General features: G+C 42.6%; 1 protein-coding gene across 1 annotated transcript in view; it reads right to left on the reverse strand.

Moving 5' to 3' along the window:
- Positions 1 to 15,634, reverse strand: part of LOC138967735 (nucleoprotein TPR-like) — a 66,505-nt gene that overhangs the window by 17,385 nt on the left and 33,486 nt on the right. Inside the window, exons 31-45 of the mRNA XM_070340390.1 lie at positions 15,291 to 15,401; positions 14,741 to 14,850; positions 13,623 to 13,770; positions 12,662 to 12,799; positions 11,973 to 12,157; positions 11,329 to 11,391; positions 10,935 to 10,976; positions 10,562 to 10,603; positions 10,286 to 10,364; positions 9,095 to 9,346; positions 8,358 to 8,598; positions 6,144 to 6,298; positions 5,767 to 5,864; positions 5,207 to 5,448; positions 3,423 to 3,530 (exon numbers count right to left, since the gene is read on the reverse strand). Of these exons, the coding sequence (XP_070196491.1) occupies positions 3,423 to 3,530; positions 5,207 to 5,448; positions 5,767 to 5,864; positions 6,144 to 6,298; positions 8,358 to 8,598; positions 9,095 to 9,346; positions 10,286 to 10,364; positions 10,562 to 10,603; positions 10,935 to 10,976; positions 11,329 to 11,391; positions 11,973 to 12,157; positions 12,662 to 12,799; positions 13,623 to 13,770; positions 14,741 to 14,850; positions 15,291 to 15,401 (2,014 nt within the window). The remainder of the gene's footprint in view (positions 1 to 3,422; positions 3,531 to 5,206; positions 5,449 to 5,766; positions 5,865 to 6,143; positions 6,299 to 8,357; positions 8,599 to 9,094; positions 9,347 to 10,285; positions 10,365 to 10,561; positions 10,604 to 10,934; positions 10,977 to 11,328; positions 11,392 to 11,972; positions 12,158 to 12,661; positions 12,800 to 13,622; positions 13,771 to 14,740; positions 14,851 to 15,290; positions 15,402 to 15,634) is intronic.

Raw genomic sequence — 15,634 nt, forward strand, 5'->3', positions numbered from 1 at the left:
CATTCGCCGTCAGCTAAGCTGACAAGCAAACATGGAGCCCCAAAATGCGTTACTGAAAAAATTTTTACAAGTCCGCAAAACGGACGAAAAGTCAGCAACTACAACAACATTCTTGTCAAAATAATGACCAAAATGGAAAGAGCTCACCAAACACGTAAAGGCAAGCCGTTAAGACGGGTTAGGCGGCCGGTGGGTGTCCTTACAAACACCAGCACTCAGCCACACACGGAGCCAAAAATTTCGACGACCTCTCTGCTGTAGGCTGAAATGTCGTATGAAGTTACACGTGGTGTTTACAGGGGAAGTGACGTCACGTAACCCGGATGGGAGGTAACTCCCCGGGTAGGTGGTCATTGCCATGCCTGTATTTACACTTTTTGTGTTGGGTTGCTCCCCTTTAAAATTGTTTAAGACGGGTAGCCTTTTCAGACCTTTAGCATGTAAGACTGCGTCAATGCTTTTATGTGATTCGGAGTAAGAATATGTAATTTAATTACACTTACATTTACAGTTTTTTTCACTTATATTTACACAATTTCATCCACTGGCACTGCACCAAGATGTTGAGGAAAGCAAGTGTCCCTGCAGAAGTTTAATTGGCAGATGCCACAGCCGTAGCTCGACTCAACTGCACGCCCAGTTGGGGTCTGTCTCCTCAGGTTCTTGCAGGTGATGCAGGCACGCTTTCTGCCATCAAACTTGATGAGTGTGTGTACTCCAATGTTGGCCTCGTTGACTATCTGTGCCTTTCTCTTGGGTGCAAGCTTTTTCCTCGAAGAAAATCCCCCAATGAGGTGATCCGCAAGATCAAGACGGAAGTCGAGGAGGGCGTAGCGCGTCTTGGGTTTGTCCAACACTGTCTGGTCGTACAGAATGTAGGCATTGTTGATGCAGGCGTCGAACACAAAGCTCATCAAGTATCTCCAGTATTTGTGGCTCTTCTGCACAGTGTTGTAGTAGCCTCGCATTTGGTCTGAGTTGTCAACTCCGCCCATGTGTTGATTGTAGAGCTTGACAACGGATGGGCATGGCACGGCAACTCTGGCTTGCTGAGTCCGGTCCCACCTCAGCACACTGTTGTCTTCGTTGCTGCAGTTGGTAGAGAGGAAGTTGACATCTCTCTTGTCGTGCCAAACTGATGCCAGTGTGTTGTCCTTCTGAAAGACAAGGCTCTGCCCCTTTGTCAGCTTTCGGTGCTGCTTCATGCCTACTGGCAGGCCAACCCGGTTGGATCGGACGGTGGCACACGCGTATGTGCCTTCTGCCAGTAGATCTGTCATCAGCGTCACAGAGGAAAAAAAATTGTCAAAATACAGGTGATGATGCAGTCCAAAGAAAGGGGAAGACAGTCTCATCACCACATCATGGCCCAGACCATGTTGTGTGCCATCAGCTCTCCTCCCCGTGTACACTTCAAACTGGAGAAGATATCCTGTGTTGGATTCGGCGGCACACCACACTTTCATGCCCCATTTGATGGGTTTGATGGGCATATACATGCGTAGTGTGCTTCTTCCCTTGAAAGCCACCATGGCCTCATCAATACTGATGTCACAGTCAGGGGTGTAGTGCTCCAGGAAAGACTGGTTTGCCATGTCTAGCAAATCCCTAACTTTGAAGAGGCGGTCTCTGTTCACATCTGCTGGGTCAGGTAGGTGGTCATTGTCTGCCAGGTGAATGAATTCTTTCAGCTTTTGGTAGCGCTTCAAAGACATCACTTTGTTTACACCTGGCACACCAAGACGATCGTCAGCACATGTCGTCTCTTGGGAGGTTGTGAATCCCCATCAAAATCAAAACACCAAAAAAAGCTTTCACTTCCTCTGCAGTGGTGTCCTCACGCCAATGTGGATCGATGCCGTTTGGTTTGTTGGCGATTTTCTCCCTCGCATACTTGTTTGTCTGAGTGACGATGCTGTCGATCATTGCTGGCTTGAACAGCAGAAAAAAAAAGTCAAGCTGGTTCGGATTATTCCCCAAATCATCGGTTTTGGGGCCAATAACTCATGGACCAAAGGGTGTGATGGCGATTGGCATCGTCACCGAAGCCCATCCAAATTGGTCAGTTGGAGCCGGAGCTTGCTGGTCAAAATCACTGTCTGAATCGCTGTTACGATCGTCCCAGTCGGACAAATCAGAAGTATGCACACTACTGACATCACTGACATCAATGTCCGATTCTGGTGCATTGGGACGAACTGTAATGTCCGCAGGATCGAAACCGACAAAGTGTTCCTCGTTTTCAGATTCGCTAGAACTTTCCATGGCGTGAGTGAAAAAATATCGGCGCAAAAACTTGAATAACACTATCGAATGTTGCTTGATTCAAAGATGGCGGGCACAGACGCGTGGGTTGGCTTTAGCCTGAACTTCCTGCGAGATCTCGCGAGATTTGTACGGAAACTTTGTTCGTGAGAGCTGACGGAAATACACGAGTGATCGCGGACGCTTTGGGGCGTTTTGCCCAAAAGCAGTACGGACGTTTTCGGGCGTTGTGCCAAGTAAAGGGTTAAGAGAATATTTCTCATGGAGAATGATTTACTTAGTCTAAGGCACAAAAACATCAAAATCGCCAAGAATCAAGTTACGCCAAAATTCCACAACGACGATGTGAGTTGTGCAGATTCCTTAATGTACCTTTGTGTACATGACAGAAAGGTGTGCTGGTTGTACATTTTTTCCAGTTGTCAAGAGACCCAAATAACCATTTTACAGGTTTAAGCGTATCAATCAATCAATCAATATGAGGCTTATATCGCGTGTATTCCGTGGGTACAGTTCTAAGCGCAGGGATTTATTTATTGTTTTTATTTTTATGCAATTTATATCGCGCACATATTCAAGGCGCAGGGATTTATTTATGCCGTGTGAGATGGAATTTTTTTACACAATACATCACGCATTCACATCGGCCAGCAGATCGCAGCCATTTCGGCGCATATCCTACTTTTCACGGCCTATTATTCCAAGTCACACGGGTATTTTGGTGGACATTTTTATCTATGCCTATACAATTTTGCCAGGAAAGACCCTTTTGTCAATCGTGGGATCTTTAACGTGCACACTCCAATGTAGTGTACACGAAGGGACCTCGGTTTTTCGTCTCATCCGAAAGACTAGCACTTGAACCCACCACCTAGGTTAGGAAAGGGGGGAGAAACTTGCTAATGCCCTGACCCAGGGTCGAACTCGCAACCTCTCGCAAGTGCGTTACCACTCGGCCACCCAGTAGACACATGCAATCCTGTTGATTCATTTTTTTTCACCAGAAGCATGATTAAAACTTGATAATACCCATTGACTGATTCAGGTAGCCACTTGTCTGCAATTCTTTTACCGGACCTTGGCATAATTTTGGCTGTACTGCTTCACACTGATGTACACTTCAGATTTGTCTAAAACTGATGTTATCATGAACAGACCTGATTCTATCTGTGGTGCGACGATCTGAACTTGTTGCTGTGGGCGACCAGTCACAGAGGCTGCTGGGATAGACGACTGCTGCTGAAGACCCGATGTGCTGGGTTGCTCTGGTGACACAAAAATACACAGCTTAGATAACATGAACAATTTAACATTAACATGCTTCCATTTGAAACTTCGAGGTCGTCATCGTGGACTGACGGCTGACCAAAGCTAATTGAAGCCCGACGGAGCAAAGCGACGGAGGGCTTCAATTAGGCTTTGGTCGGGCGTCAATCCACGATGATGACCTCGAAGTTTCAAATGGAAGCATGTTAATGTTATTGTAATTCAATCTGACAACGATCTCTTTCCCGCTTTCATGCGGTCGTAAACAGACACTACTTTCAGTCAACCTACCTGCAAGGGTCAAGTCCTAAGAAATATGTCTCTGTATTCCTATCGTATCACTCTGCTCCTGTTTGTTTTTTTCTTTCACATACATTTTCCCTTCTATTTTGACGGGTTTATGGACAGTAAACTCTAAAACAAATTCTTTTCATCACAAAAGCGATCTTTGGAATTGACTGACGTAGTCCGGAAGAATTCATGCATCAACTTACGTCACGTATTCGACGTCATCACTTCGCATACCTTATGGTCTCTGTATTTCGTTGGCCTTCATATTTCCTACTTGTAAAATTACCCTCAAAGCTAACCGAGACTAGTTGAGGTTGTATCAATGCGCCTCGCCAACAGGTAGCCAATGGCTTTTTTAGCGTGTTGACATCGACAATTAATGACCTTCTCAGAAGCAGCATGCTTTTCGCAAGCAATACACAACATGATGTTTTTTTTCCCCCGATCATAATAGTTTAGCTGCGTCGACAATTCTGATTGGTTAAAATCGCGTCAATGGAAAATCCTCATAACCCCGAAATGCGGTTCTGGTCATTCTGATTGGTTCATGGTCACTAAAGAGAATTTCCCGATCAGCTCAAACTGGAGATCACATCTAATTTTAGCAGTCGTAGACGACAACGTGCTTCACAACAGACAATCGTCGCTCGGAAAATGATAATACCACAGAACCAAAATTTTCACTCGCCAAGTGGGCGATTATTATAAGACTTTCTACTCGCCCACTCATTTCTGGTCGCCTGTGGCGAGTGGGCGACCAATCTTGCTCATGCCTGGCTTCATTTCTGGTTAAATAAATACAGACTTCAATTGCTCAGGATTCAATTACTTTCTTCAAGATATAAGGAGATGGTGGGGGTAGGGGATGGGAGGAGAAAGGGAGAACCAGCAATGGCAAAGCTAAACTGATTACACTTTAACCTACAATCTGTTCTCTTTTGGATCCATTGTGCATTTCTCAATCACGCATCAACACATGCTGACAAACAACAGAGAGTGATGCATTCTGAGACTTCAGGTTTGACAGAAGACGTACAGAGGAATGAAATGGGAGACAATATATGTGTTACTTGTGTCTTTGACCAAAATGTGATATTTTACACAGATCAAGACAGTTACTGTTCCTCCGAGACCACGCCAGCGGTCGACGTGAACAATGGCTGTCTCGATCTGTGTGAAATGTCATATTTTGGTCAAAAATACAAATAACATTCATGTATCAATGGAGAATTCCTTTTATTTTTTACGATTGAACGCACATGCACTCTTTTGTAGTCTCAGCTAGCCGCCTACATATGATATTTTGTCGGACTCACATGGCTCAAACAAGGAAAATCCAGTGTTCAATTGATACATAAGAGAAAAAGAGGATTCCTCAACCTACCGTCTTGCTGAGGCTCCGGCTGTACCGCAGTGGTGGGCATGACAGTGACAATGGGAGGGGTGGAGGAGGTGGAGGGGTAGGGGGGCAAGCCGGCACTGCTGGTGTTGGCCGAAGCGATGGCCATTGGTCGAATGCTGGCGGTGGCCTTGGCCTGAGAGGATGTGTGCTGCATGGCTGCTGCCGCTGCCGCAGTGGCTACTGGCTTGACGCTGGCCATTTTGGGGGTCTCTGTCGAGGTGGGGCTGAAACCAAACATACAGATTACAACTCGGATCTTGTCAGAAGAAACGATTCAGAAAAGAAGGAGAAAACTGACGTTAGCTTTAATCTTAACTATGACTGCTATCCTGATTAGATACACACTGTAACAATCAGAAGCAGTCTCCACAATCAGAGGGAAAAGATCCATCTTACAACACTGTCCACTTTAGCAACACCTACATACAACTCAAATACCAATGAAAGGGGATGTTCAAAAGAACTTTTTGAAGGCTTTTAAAGTATACATTTTAACACTCAAAGACAAGAAGCCTGAAAATGCTGGTGTTCCCTGTACTGACCTGGTTCCAGAGGCGGCAGGCTGGCGTGGCATGGGTTGAGCTGGCTGGGCGGGTGAGGACTTGGGCAGCATCTCTACCTGACGCTGCAGTTGCTGAACCTGTCGACAACAGCTCATGTGTGACCGTAAGCTTTGGCAAAATTCCCTTCACATCAACAGCCACAATTCTAACACTTTGCAAACATTAGGAACACCGTTAGATCCATGACAATTACAAAATCCTGCTTACATTTATGAGACTTAACTCAATCTATCTACCCTCTCTGAAACTGCATTGAAATAAAGAAATACTGACAAAAAATACTGTGAGAAAAAACAAAAATACATATAATCTACCACACCACACATGTTTGAAGTCAGTGACAGTACAATCATTACCTTGCTGTGCAGTTCAGCGTTCTCTACAGCAAGTCTCTCCTGTTCTGCTGCCTGACCTCCGGTCAACGACTCTGACCCCCGCCTGGCCTCCTCAAGGTCACGCTGTAGCTGTGCCATCTGCAACCTGACCGCGGCTACTTCTTGGCCACTCTCTTCTGTTAATGGTAGGTGAAGAAAAACAAACACAAATAGTAATCAACGTGAATGTACACAGTAGGAATATTGCAAGACTTTGTGATTTTCCTCTGTTTTGATACTGTTTTTATCTTATTTAAATTCTGACATCCTGAAACCTCATTTCCATCACTGCTTATTTTTGTGCCTGATGAATAGTTCTTTCTTTCTTTATTTGGTGTTTAACGTCGTTTTCAACCACAAAGGTTATATCGCGACGAGGGAAAGGTGGGAGATGGGATAGGGGAAAGGGGGAGATGGGATAGAGCCACTTGTTAAGTGTTTCTTGTTCACAAAAGCACTAATCAAAAAATTGCTCCAGGGGCTTGCAACGTAGTACAATATATGACCTTACTGGGAGAATGCAAGTTTCCAGTACAAAGGACTAAACATTTCTTACATACTGCTTGACTAAAATCTTTACAAACATTGACTATATTCTATACAAGAACCACTTAACAAGGGTAATAAGTGAAGAATTTTATGGGTGAGAAAAGGAAAGTAAAAGGACTTTGGGGAGGCAGAAATAGAGAAGAAACAAGAAAAAGATCCTAATTAGGTTCACGGCATCAAGAGTGATGCGACCTTCTCTCAGAAGTTAGTAGAGAAGGCTCCCCCATCCCCCACCCGGGGGACGCGCCTCTACGCCAATTAGGGGGCGCGAGGTGATGAATAGTTAATAACATGTCTACACACAAAAACTCTACTGCAAACAAAGGGATGCTCCCTGTCAAATACTTTCATTAGTGACTTCAACCACAGGAGTGAGAAAATGTAATTCACCATACCCCTCACGACAGCCATCTGAATGCAACAATACTTTCGCTCGACCAAAAGGTACAAAAGACATTGGGAGTCTTTGTCTTTGTGTAATTTGTCAAGAGCTACAGCTACATATACAACTGTGACAAATTTGGGCAAACATCTAAACGGAATAAAAAAAACTACAACACAACATTGACCTGTCAGTTCACACACAGTGGAACCCCCCCTTTTAAGACTTTTAAGACTTCTTCCTTTTTACATTTAGTCAAGTTTTGACTAAATGTTTTAACATTGAGGGGGAATCGAGACGAGGGTCGTGGTGTATGTGTGTGTGTGTGTGTGTGTGTGTGTGTGTGTGTGTCTGTGTGTGTGTGTGTGTGTAGAGCGATTCAGACTAAACTACTGGACCGATCTTTATGAAATTTGACATGAGAGTTCCTGGGAATGATATCCCCGGACGTTTTTTTCATTTTTTCGATAAATACCTTTGATGACGTCATATCCGGCTTTTTGTAAAAGTTGAGGCGGCACTGTCACACACTCATTTTTCAATCAAATTGATTGAAAATTTGGCAAAGCAATCTTCGACAAAGGCCGGATTTTGGTATTGCATTTCAGCTTGGTGGCTTAAAAACTAATGAATGAGTTTGGTCATTAAAAATCGAAAACTTGTAATTAAAATTTGTTTTTTATTAAACGATCCAAAAACAATTTCATCTTATTCTTCGTCCTTTTCTGATTCAAAAAACAAATACATATGTTATATTTGGATTACAAACAAGCTCTACAAATTAAAAATATGAAAATTATGATTACAATTAATATTCCGAAATCGATTTAAAAACAATTTCATCTTATTCCTTGTCGGTCCCTGATTCCAAAAACATATAGATATGATATGTTTGGATTAAAAAGAAACTCAGAAAGCTAAAAAGAATAGACATACAGAAAAGCGTGTTATCCTGCTCAGCGCGACCACTACCGCACTATTCTGCATGGCTTGTCGATTTCACTGCCTTTGCCACGAGCGGTGGACTGACGAAACTATGAGTATGTGGTCATGGTAAAAAAAGCAGTGCGTTCAGTTTCATTCTGTGAGTTTGATAGCTTGACTAAATGTTATTTCGCCTTACGCGACTTGTTGAGACCTTCCTTTCTCAGATGTTCTGTTATTACCTCTGTAAATGTACCTCCATTTTTAGACACGATTTTCTCAGATTTTTGAAGGTCGTAAAAGGGGGGCTCCTTTGAACACACACATTCGTATGAACCCACCTCTGGACACTTGGCCGGCACCTGGGGCAGCTCTCTTTATTTCGGTGTTTTCGGCAGTGAGGCGGTCAATCTGTTCTTTCTGCTGAGTGATCTTGGTGCGTGCACTTTGCAGCACGCTGCGGGTCTGGGTCTGCTTCCTCTCAAACTCTGCACTCTCCGCCTGCAGTTTGCTACACTCTCCTTGCAGTCTGGAACTCTCTGCTTGCTGCTTCTGCAGGTTCTCCTGGTGGGCGGATAACTCCTGTCAAATGGCAGACAGCGTTGAGGTTTATTTGTTGGTTTATTTGCTATCTTTTGAAGATCTCTCCTTCTTGAGAAAAAAAGGATGCAATCTGGGATAAGGACTTTACTCTCCTAACAACAGCCTCTTGAGGTTAAAAAAAAAAAAAAAAAAAAAAAAGAAACGCAATTTTGATTGGAGCATTTGCTTTGTGATATGCAGCTTCAAAGAAAAATGATTTTTGAGAAGACTACATAAACCTGGTACCGACTAAAAGCTTTAAGGCTTAACAATTCTTTAACACCTGTCTTAAAACATTGCTAAAACAATACCACATGCCCAGACAGTCCAGAACAAACAATGTCAAATTATAAAAATACCCTGATACTCAACCTACCTACAATAAATAAACTTATCACCTTCTGGTGAGTTGTACCATTTGGCTGCTTCTAAGTCTTCCTACAATCCCACCATTCACACAGTCACATTCCATCTTCAGTACCACACAAAAACACACCTGCTGGATCTTCTGCACCTGCTCCTTCAGGCTGTTGACCTCCGTGTCCTTTTGCGTGACCTGGGCCCTGACCTCATCTCGCTCCCGCTCAATGGCTGCCAGCTTGTCCGTCAGTTGTTTGTTGACCTGTTCCGCTGCGGCGGCGGCCGTGGATTGTTGGGTCTGCTGACCAGCAGAGGCGGCTTTAAGGTGGTCAAGCTCCTTCTGTGTGGCTTCCGACTGCTCCTTGTATTTGCGGCCAATCTTCTTCAGCTGTTGATGAGAGGAGTGAGGAATTTAAATGTTTGGTGACGAAGAAGGTTATTTACCAATAGAAGTAAGCGCTTTCATTATAGACAAACAAGAAGATAAATGAGGATGAAAGTCGCCTGTTCATTCAATGCTCTTGTTCTTATTGAGATACCAGGAGATCGAGTCCTTACAGCTCTTACTTACTGTTGCTGTCCGTGTTTACAGAACTTGCTACCCCTCATTACTTGATTCACCTTCAATAACAGTAGTACAGTGGAACCTCTCTCTTAAGACCTTCCATTATAAGACTCCCTTGACTTCTTCTTCTGCGTTCGTGGGCTGAAACTCCCACGTACACTCGTGTTTTTTGCACGAGTGGAATTTTACGTGTATGACCGTTTTTACCCCGCCATTAAGGCAGCCATACGCCGCTTTCGGAGGAAGCATGCTGGATATTTTCGTGTTTCTATAACCCACTGAACTCTGACATGGATTACAGGATCTTTTCCGTTGCGCACTTGGTCTTGTGCTTGCGTGTGCACACGAAGGGGGATAAGCCACTAGCAGGTCTGCACATAAGTGGACCTGGGAGATCGGAAAAATCTCCACACTTAACCCACCAGGCGGCAGCGATCGGGATTCGAACTCACGACCTCCCGATAAGTCCTCCTTGTCTCAGACATTTTTCTTCATAGTGACACTAGATTTACCTCCATTATAAGACTCCCTTGACTATAAGTCCTCCTTTTCTCAGACATTTTTCTTCATAGTGACACTAGATTTACCTCAATTATAAGACTCCCTCTACTATGAGACCTCATTGTTACAGACGTTTTCTTCATAATGTCTCTAAAGTTACCTGCATTATAAGACTCCCTCTCTTTAAAGACTTTAATTTGTCAGAATTTAGGAAGCCTTAAAACAGAGGTAGCACTGTAGTAGACACAATACACTTTTTACCTGGTTGATGGTTGTGTTCTTTTTCTCCCCTTCTTTCTGTTCTTCATCCAGCAGTCTCTTTGCCTCCTGTAGCTCCTCACTGCAAACAGTACACTCTCTTCAACTCTATGCAGTCTCCAAGCAAAACATTGTGAGAATGGCATGTTTCTTAAAGCATCACACACACACATGCACACACACTTTCTCTCTCTTTAACACAGTGTGGCAGAAAGAGTTGTCTTTGGCTTGAATGTACAAATGATCAAATATACAAAGGGAAAGTAATATAAAACCTACGTCTGCTTGCTCATTTCCTGCCTCTGAGTGTTCAAATCAGACCTGCAAAAGAAAATAGGGACGATTCAGAATATAAATCCAGTTTTATTTCATCAATACCATAAGAATAATACAGCTTCTTCATTTTTATGCCAAATCTCACGTTAAAACAAATGTTGAACTTTTAATTCTGTCAGAAAAATCCAATAAATTCAATTTTGCTCAAGAAAAATGTGCAAACATTGGTACAGGAGTACAAAGGATCTGTTACAAATCAAAACAAAGAGCTCTTTTATGGATCACAATGAATTGTGTTGATGTCGGTCTGTATTTCTATGGTATCCAAACACCCTGAACGTTGTGCTACAGGAATGCTGAATGAAAACAAACTCACTCTCTGCTTGCAACAAGAGAGTTAATTCTGGACAGTTCAGCCCTGGAACAGAACAAAATGAAATTCAAACTCTGTTACCAATTATATGAAAGTGACATGTTTGTTTACCATCCAGATAAAAACTTAGACATATAATTTCCTAAAAATGAGAGCCAAAATAAATCCCAACCATCCTATCTATATCAGCAATCAGAACAGAAACATTTTTACAATGCAAACACCGCTATGAAAATGATATCGTCTAAATACCCCAGCTCATAAGCCCGTCTTTTCTAACAAAGTTATGTTTAATTTTTACTTTAAACATCCTTTTACAGGATCAGGTAAAACTGGCAATACACATGAAATCATAATGCATTTGTGCTCACAAATTTTTTCAAACATGCAAACTTACTTGACTCTGAAAAGTTCTTCTTTGGTCTGTGCAAGTTGTTTTCTGATCTGCTCCTTCTCTTGCCTGTAACAGAATTTACCTTCTCTTGAAAACACTGCTGCGATAAACAGTAACATGAGCAGATAATCATTAAATAACGATATGTCACATTCCTCATAAGAGGAACAACATGAATACCACCTATATTTAGATATGATTGATCAAACAGACAACTTGTAAGGGAGCACCAACAGTCACAGACGCACACTCACGCATGCAAGCACACACACACTTTCCGCGGTCTGCCCACTATCAGAGCTCTTTCTCTCTTTCAGCGAAAACAAAAACATAACGCCACTGAGCTCAAGTTTTAAATGCCTGATACACACACACACACACTTTTCCCAGTCTGCCAACTATCAGAGCTCGAAAACAAAAAAACAGCGCCTCTGAGCTCAAATTTAAAATGCCCAACAGCCTGCAAGCCAAACATTTCTTTCTGCTTTATTTTTTTTTTTCAAGCGTTCATCATAAACATGACTTTGTATTTGTTTACTGATTCGTTGATTTTTTGTAAGGCGCTTAGAACTATGGTAGGATTTGCGTCATATATACCCTTATTATTACTATTATTTTGATGGTGTAATGGTGTGGTTTGTACAAACATGAGTTTGCGATGTTCCTCAGGGTCAGTCTTGTTGCTCTGCTCCACCAGGTGATGCGTGCGTGACTTCCATCGCTCCATCTCCGCCATCAGCGTCTTCTTCTCCACCTCCAGCACCTCCTTCTGGGCCGCCAGTTCTCGCGTCGACGCCTGCAGGGGGCTGATCTCTTCCTCCAGTTTCCTCACCTGGTGTTTTGTCAAAGTGGAGATGATGCTTAAAATTGTCTTATTTGGAAATCAGTTTTTAGTCCAGCAACTTCAGTTACTATTTTTTATTATTTGCAGCCAGAAAAAAACCAATGTTATGTTAAATTTATAACCTGAGAATAATAATTCATGTCCAGTGAGTATTAAGAACCATGGGATCCCCCTGTTTCAGCATCCATCTATTGTAGCGAAGACTTCAGCTCCTCCCACTAAATCCTTGACTTAAAAGTATTTTTGGTTGTCTGTCAACGAAACTGGAGTACAGATATTGCAGTAATAAAAAGAACACTCCGAAAGAATGAAAGCTTGGCTGGGTATGTCACCTCTTGAAGTGAACACTACACCCAGTGATTTGAAATGATCGATCAGCATTTGTGAAATGGGCACTTCTCTACAAGCAGAATTTCTGGCTTACACACACACATTTTGGGATTTCAAGTGAGTACAATAGCACAAGTCCACATTGAAGACACCCCTGTATACCTTTGCCTCCAACTCCTGCAGCTGTGCCTGCATCCTGTTGTTGTCCTCCCTCAGCATCTTGTTGCTCTCCTGCAGCAGATTCACTGTCTCCACCTTGCTCATCAGCTCCATGTGCTGAGACATGGTCTGAACACTCGCCTGCAAGTACAAAACAGTTGATGATCAATTTTCTGATGTTCCTTTTAATTACAGTGGAACCCCCCTCTTAATATCTGAGAATATCAGGTTTTAAGAAGAAGGAAGTCTTAAATTGCTAGGCTGGTAAGGCTAGTGTGAGCAGGTAAAAAGAAGACACATGAATGGTTTGTTTGAGCTATAGAGAGAAGTGGGAATATTAGATAAATGAGTTAGAGTGCTGTTTAGGGGGCCCGGTAGCTCAGTTGGTAGAGCACTGGACTTGTGATCGAAAGGTCGCAGGTTCGAATTCGGGCCGGGACGGACACGGGTCAACTTTATGTGCAGACCCAGAGACGGAAGCCATGTCCCACCCCCGTGTCATCACAATGGCACGTAAAAGACCTTGGTCATTCTGCCATAAGTGCAGGTGGCTGAATACACCTAAACACGCACACTTGGGTAGCGCGACTCCGTTGCTGCTAGCTTTCCACTGGGAGGAAGCGACCCGAATTTCCCAGCGATGGGACAATAAAGTAATGAAAATGAAAAATGAAAAATGTTTAGAGATTTGATAAACAAAGGGAAGTAAGCGCTCTAAATGCACACAACATGTGTAATAGAGTAAGTGAGAGTTATTCGGAAGCAGTCTCTTGGCACCTGAGAGAATAACAAGCATTGAAACGAACAAGCAACTTTCATCCTCATATTTCAATTTCAGCTTGTTCAGTTCAATGCTCGTTATTCTCTCAGGTGCCAGCAGACTGCTTCCAAATAACTCTCACTTACTCTATTACACATGTGGTATGCATTTAGAGCACTTATATTGAGAGAAGCGAACACACACCTGGTTTTGTTGTCTCTCCTCGCTGAGTGACTGTTTGGTTTCCTCCAGCTGCCTCTCCAGCAATGTCAACCGCTGTTGGGAACGCGAAGATGAAGATTCCGCCACTTCCAGTTTGGTCTCTGCTATCTCCTTCTCTCTTTTCAAAAACCTGAAGCAACACAACATCAATTATCAGCATCCAACTTTAACGCTCATGAAAAATACTAGCTGTGTATAGTGACAGTATTTTACATATTTCAAAAAGTTAATTTCTGTAAAACACTTAAGTATTTAAAAACACAAAAACACATATTCACACATGGAGAATAACTTCAGCTAATGCAAAGGAAGGCATCACAGATCTGTGTTTGTTCCCAGGCAGCCTTTCCTAAAATAAAGAGTAAAACAACACCAGCACTTTTACCTCACACAGTCCTCTCTTTCCCCTCCTCTCCCCCTCAAATATACCTACATGATGATGTAACAAGAAGAGCAAACGCTCGATCGAGTCACTTTCGCAGTTCTGAATATTATATGAGGCATCAGATGGACAGGAAGAAATTGCTATTCACAACACAATGAGTCACGTTCACATAAAATTTGAGCCCGGTCACTTTTATAGTTTCCGAGAAAAGCCCAACGTTAAGTTGTGTGTTGCCGAACAGAAAAGGCTAGTTATCTCCCTTGTTTTTCTGATAACGTTCGTAAAAGGCTACAGATGTAAATACTTTGATGTAAAGAATAATCCTACAAAGTTTCAATCACATCCGATGAACTTTGTCAAAGATATAAAATGTCTAATTTTTCCTTTGACGCTGACCTGTGACCTTGAAAAAGGTCAAAGGTCAACGAAACCATCGTTAAAGTGTAGAGGTCATTGGAGGTCACGACTAAACAAAATATGAGCCCGATCGCTTTGATAGTTTCCGAGAAAAGTCCAACGTTAAGGTGGTGTCTACGGCCGGCCGGACAGACTAACACTGACCGATTACATAGTCACTTTTTCTCAAGTGACTCAATAAAACTGTATCCTTAACTTTATTCAAAAACTCACAACACACACAGAATAAAAAAAACCCACAACACAACACACACAGTTCTGTAATTTAGGGAGACAAATACAAGATGCGCCTATTTACTTGACGACTTCCAGAAGTTGCTCGCTGCTCTTCCCAGCTTCCTCGCTCAGAGACAGGTTGAGTGGATTGTCGGACGCCTTTTGTTGCAGCGAGATCGCTTGGTTGCTCAGCTGAAAAAATATGATAGCAGTTGGTACTTTCAATTATGAAGGTTCTTTCTTGACAGTGGTTTTTCAAAGTGTGGTGCTTGTCATTGGATTAAAACGTTTTTACATAATAAAATCTCAATCCACCATAACTTTCATCCTGATTAAGAAACCACTCCAGATAACCAAAAGAGTCAATGCCTACATGTTCACAAAACTTCACACTTCAATCTGCAAATCTACATAGTTCAAACTTTGAATTGCAAGCAGGTTACCGTTAATTTATGAGTGGTATCTCACTGTCCAATGTGAGGAAACAAGATGCTGTTTGTATGACATTTGCACCAATAATACAACCTGAAGTATGAAGCTATAGGCCAAAAGACAAAGGCAAAGAGGGTTATCATGCTAACACCACCATGCAGAGCTACCCATCAGACACCCAGATCACTACGCATACTGACCGTTTCCATCTGTGTGTGGAGTGTGGCGTTCTGTTTCTCCAGTTCAGCGCTTCGTGTCTCCATCTGCTTGCACTCCTCACGCAGCACTCTTTCTTGTTCTTGCCACGAGGTCTGTGTAACATGGAAAATTGTTATCAATTGATGCAATAGCTTAACATTTAAACAATCTAGCACAAAAAACTTCTTTTTTTTTCAATTTCAGTGTAGCTTATTTTCTCTTTGATTTTATGCAAATAAAAGACTTCATCTAAGAGACCAAACTGTCCGAGTGGTGATCAGCTAAAAGAAGCTTTGGCCATATGTTTCACGGTCTTTTTTTCTTTTTTAAATCAAAAACAGCGCTT

The sequence above is a fragment of the Littorina saxatilis genome, linkage group LG5 (genome assembly GCF_037325665.1).
Source record: "Littorina saxatilis isolate snail1 linkage group LG5, US_GU_Lsax_2.0, whole genome shotgun sequence".
In the NCBI taxonomy this organism is placed as follows: domain Eukaryota; kingdom Metazoa; phylum Mollusca; class Gastropoda; order Littorinimorpha; family Littorinidae; genus Littorina; species Littorina saxatilis.